The sequence below is a fragment of the Borostomias antarcticus genome, assembly GCF_949987555.1.
Source record: "Borostomias antarcticus genome assembly, chromosome: 19".
Lineage (NCBI taxonomy): Eukaryota > Metazoa > Chordata > Actinopteri > Stomiiformes > Stomiidae > Borostomias > Borostomias antarcticus.
The window spans coordinates 21234153-21239152 of NC_140252.1; the positions used below are offsets into that span (position 1 = coordinate 21234153).

General features: G+C 51.4%; 1 protein-coding gene across 1 annotated transcript in view; it reads right to left on the reverse strand.

The window, feature by feature from the left end:
* LOC311322082 (low-density lipoprotein receptor-related protein 1B-like) overlaps window positions 1–5000 on the reverse strand; it is a gene marked incomplete at both ends in the record, with an annotated part of 130697 nt that overhangs the window by 3245 nt on the left and 122452 nt on the right. Inside the window, 5 exons of the mRNA XM_084454092.1 lie at window positions 29–130; window positions 372–497; window positions 2045–2218; window positions 2465–2581; window positions 3423–3529. Coding sequence (XP_084310218.1) covers window positions 29–130; window positions 372–497; window positions 2045–2218; window positions 2465–2581; window positions 3423–3529 — 626 coding nt within the window. The remainder of the gene's footprint in view (window positions 1–28; window positions 131–371; window positions 498–2044; window positions 2219–2464; window positions 2582–3422; window positions 3530–5000) is intronic.

The window sequence follows — 5000 nt, forward strand, 5'->3', positions numbered from 1 at the left end:
CAGTAGTGGGAGCAGTGGTCCAGCTCACAGCGCTCCCCTGAGAAGCTGGGCCAGCAGTGGCAGCGCGCCTCCCCCCGCTCGTTAGGAACGCAGCGACCCCCGTTCTCACAGGGCGGCCTGCACAGCTCTCCTGGAAGAACACACACACACACACACACACACAGGGACGGATCACAGAGGCTGAGGAGGCGGGATTTGAACCGCCGACCCTACGATCACTGGGCGACCCGCTCTACCTGCTGGGCCACAGCCGCTCCGTTAGGTCTGCATAGTGGAACCGTTGAGCACAGAGGAGTAACTGAGTGTTTTGTGGGCGGGGCTTCACCGTACCTGAGCTGTTGGTGTGTTTTGTGGGCGGGGCTTCACCGTACCTGAGCTGTTGGTGTCGACGCAGGACTTGTTGATGAGCGTCGTTCCCTCAGGACAGACGCAGCTGGCGCCAGACGGATTCAGCAGACACAGGAAGTCACAGCCCATCCTCACACAGGGGTTGGACACTGAGGGGGGGGGAGGGGGGGGGGGTTAGACAGCAGTGATACATTCCAGCTCCCCTTCAGAGAACCAGGCACTCACCCCCCTCATCACTCATCCCCCTCATCACTCACCCCCCTCATCACTCACCCCCCTCATCACTCATCCCCCTTATCCCCATCACCCTCATCACTCACCCCCCTCATCCCCCTTATCCCCATCCCTCACCCCCTCATCACTCACCCCCCTCATCACTCACCCCCCTTGGTGGGTAGTGTAATAAGGGTTGTTAGAGAGAGAGAGAGGGTAGAGAGAGGTTGGTGGGTAGTGTAATAAGGTTGTTAGAGGGTTCATGCTGTAGTTGAGCTCAGTCAGTCCAGTAATGACTCTGGCCCCAGAGCCCAGGCAGCTGGAACCACCAGGATGAGCAGCTCTATGACTCGTGTGTGTGTGTTTGTGTGTGTGTGTGTGTGTGTGTGTGTGTGTGTCCAGCCCAGCTAATGAAAGCGGGCAGCGTGTAAAGGGCAGCAGATGTGACGGTGTGAGAGCTTGTTCAGTCTAATCTCTGACCACCGACAGCAGGCGAGCTGGAAACTGAGATGACCAAGTCTGCCAGAGTAGAGTAGAGTAGAGTAGAGCAGAGCAGAGCAGAGCAGAGGAGAGGAGAGGAGAGGAGAGGAGAGGAGAGGAGAGGAGAGGAGAGGAGAGGAGAGGAGAGGAGAGGAGAGGAGAGGAGAGGAGAGCAGAGCAGAGCAGAGGAGAGCAGAGGAGAGCAGAGGAGAGCAGAGGAGAGCAGAGGAGAGCAGAGGAGAGCAGAGGAGAGCAGAGGAGAGGAGAGCAGAGGAGAGCAGAGGAGAGCAGAGGAGAGCAGAGGAGAGCAGAGGAGAGCAGAGGAGAGGAGAGGAGAGGAGAGGAGAGGAGAGGAGAGGAGAGGAGAGGAGAGGAGAGGAGAGGAGAGGAGAGGAGAGGAGAGGAGAGGAGAGTAGAGTAGAGTAGAGTAGAGTAGAGTAGAGTAGAGTAGAGGAGAGGAGAGGAGAGGAGAGGAGAGGAGAGGAGAGGAGAGGAGAGGAGAGGAGAGGAGAGCAGAGTACAGTAGAGTAGAGGAGAGGAGAGTAGAGTAGAGTAGAGTAGAGCAGAGCAGAGCAGAGCAGAGTAGAGTAGAGGAGAGGAGAGGAGAGCAGAGTAGAGTAGAGGAGAGGAGAGCAGAGTAGAGTAGAGTAGAGGAGAGTAGAGAAGAGCAGAGCAGAGTAGAGTAGAGTAGAGCAGAGCAGAGTAGAGGAGAGCAGAGCAGAGTAGAGGAGAGCAGAGTAGAGTAGAGGAGAGTAGAGCAGAGTAGAGGAGAGCAGAGTAGAGTAGAGTAGAGGAGAGTAGAGCAGAGTAGAGGAGAGCAGAGTAGAGTAGAGGAGAGCAGAGCAGAGTAGAGTAGAGCAGAGTAGGGTAGAGTAGAGTAGAGTAGAGTAGAGTAGAGTAGAGGAGAGCAGAGCAGAGTAGAGTAGAGCAGAGTAGAGGAGAGCAGAGTAGAGCAGAGTAGAGTAGGGTAGAGTAGAGGAGAGCAGAGCAGAGCTCTGGTTACCGTCCTGCTGCTTGTAGCGGTGGAGGACCAGGATGACGTTGGCTCTGTCGATCCCCAGACGGAGCTGCTCCGCTGGCTGTCTGCCGTACTTATGGACGCGGAAAACCTGGTTCCTCCTGCCGATGCCGTAGATGTAGTCCTCAAAAACATCGATTCTCAGAGGATGAGAAAGACCTGGACAAAAGCAAATAGCAAAAAATAAATAAATAAAAATACACTAAGCACTTCAGCTAATTGCTCATACAGAATAATACGTCATAGACATGCTCATGCCTTGAGGTGCGAACTTCGGTTCAATTATTATTATTATTATTAATATGCACTATTTGTATAGAACCTTTCATTTAATTCAAATAATGCGCTCAGCGTGTGGCATGCGGAACAGTGTCCCGGCTCCCGGGCCGTGTGTCCAGAGCTCACCGTGCGCCCTGCTGGCCGCCACCACCGCGTCGGACCCGTCCAAGCGCACGCTGCCGATCACAGACAGCTCGGTGTCGGCCCAGTACAGACGCTGGCTGAAGGAGTCGATGGTGAGGCCTGCGGTGAGGGAAGCATGGAAGCTTTATTAAGGCTGGGTTGTTTCCTAGAGGAGCTGGACTGTGAGGAGCTGGACTGTGAGGAGCCGGACTGTGTGAGGAGGAGCTGGACTGTGAGGAGGTGCACTGTGAGGAGGTGCTGGACTGTGAGGAGGTGCACTGTGAGGAGGTGCTGGACTGTGAGGAGCCGGACTGTGAGGTTCTGGACTGTGTGAGGAGGTTCTGGACTGTGAGGAGCTGGACTGTGAGGAGCCGGACTGTGTGAGGAGGTGCTGGACTGTGAGGAGGTTCTGGACTGTGAGGAGGTGCACTGTGAGGAGGTTCTGGACTGTGAGGAGCTGGACTGTGAGGTTCTGGACTGTGTGAGGAGGTTCTGGACTGTGAGGAGCTGGACTGTGAGGAGGTTCTGGACTGTGAGGAGGTTCTGGACTGTGAGGAGCCGGACTGTGTGAGGAGGTTCTGGACTGTGAGGAGCCGGACTGTGAGGTTCTGGACTGTGAGGAGGTGCACTGTGAGGAGGTTCTGGACTGTGAGGAGGTGCTGGACTGTGAGGAGCCGGACTGTGAGGAGCCAGACTGTGAGGAGCCGGACTGTGAGGTTCTGGACTGTGAGGTTCTGGACTGTGAGGAGGTACACTGTGAGGAGGTGTACTGTGAGGAGCCGGACTGTGTGAGGAGGTTCTGGACTGTGAGGAGCCAGACTGTGAGGTTCTGGACTGTGAGGTTCTGGACTGTGAGGAGGTTCTGGACTGTGAGGAGCCGGACTGTGTGAGGAGGTTCTGGACTGTGAGGAGCCGGACTGTGAGGTTCTGGACTGTGAGGTTCTGGTGATGGCAGACGTACCGCTGGGTCGTCTCAGATTCTTCACCACTAAGATCCGGCGCAGGGTTCCGTCCATGGCGGCCTCCTCGATGTGGGAGCGCTCACCAATCACGGTCCAGTACATCATTCTGGAACACAGTATAACAAGCACAGTCCCGTACGTCATTCTAGAACACAGTCCTGTCTACGTCATTCTAGAACACAGTCCTGTCTACATCATTCTAGAACACAGTCCTGTCTACATCATTCTAGAACAGTGCTGTCTACATCATTCTAGTACAGTCCTGTCTACATCATTCTAGAACAGTCATGTCCACATCATTGTAGAACACAGTCCTGTCTACATCATTCTAGAACACAGTCCTGTCTACATCATTCTAGAACACAGTCCTGTCTACATCATTCTAGAACAGTACTGTCTACATCATTCTAGAACAGTCCTGTCTACATCATTCTAGAACAGTCCTGTCTACATCATTCTAGAACAGTCCTGTCTACATCATTCTAGAACACAGTCCTGTCTACATCATTCTAGAACACAGTCCTGTCTACATCATTCTAGAACACAGTCCTGTCTACATCATTCTAGAACAGTCCTGTCTACATCATTCTAGAACAGTCCTGTCTACATCATTCTAGAACACAGTCCTGTCTACATCATTCTAGAACACAGTCCTGTCTACATCATTCTAGAACAGTCCTGTCTACATCATTCTAGAACAGTCCTGTCTACATCATTCTAGAACACAGTCCTGTCTACATCATTCTAGAACAGTCCTGTCTACATCATTCTAGAACACAGTCCTGTCTACATCATTCTAGAACACAGTCCTGTCTACATCATTCTAGAACAGTCCTGTCTACATCATTCTAGAACAGTCCTGTCTACATCATTCTAGAACAGTCCTGTCTACATCATTCTAGAACAGTCCTGTCTACATCATTCTAGAACAGTCCTGTCTACATCATTCTAGAACAGTCCTGTCTACATCATTCTAGAACAGTCCTGTCTACATCATTCTAGAACACAGTCCTGTCTACATCATTCTAGAACACAGTCCTGTCTACATCATTCTAGAACAGTCCTGTCTACATCATTCTAGAACAGTCCTGTCTACATCATTCTAGAACAGTCCTGTCTACATCATTCTAGAACACAGTCCTGTCTACATCATTCTAGAACACAGTCCTGTCTACATCATTCTAGAACACAGTCCTGTCTACATCATTCTAGAACACAGTCCTGTCTACATCATTCTAGAACAGTCCTGTCTACATCATTCTAGAACAGTCCTGTCTACATCATTCTAGAACACAGTCCTGTCTACATCATTCTAGAACAGTCCTGTCTACATCATTCTAGAACACAGTCCTGTCTACATCATTCTAGAACACAGTCCTGTCTACATCATTCTAGAACACAGTCCTGTCTACATCATTCTAGAACAGTCCTGTCTACATCATTCTAGAACAGTCCTGTCTACATCATTCTAGAACACAGTCCTGTCTACATCATTCTAGAACACAGTCCTGTCTACATCATTCTAGAACAGTCATGTCCACATCATTCTAGAACACAGTCCTGTCTACATCATTCTA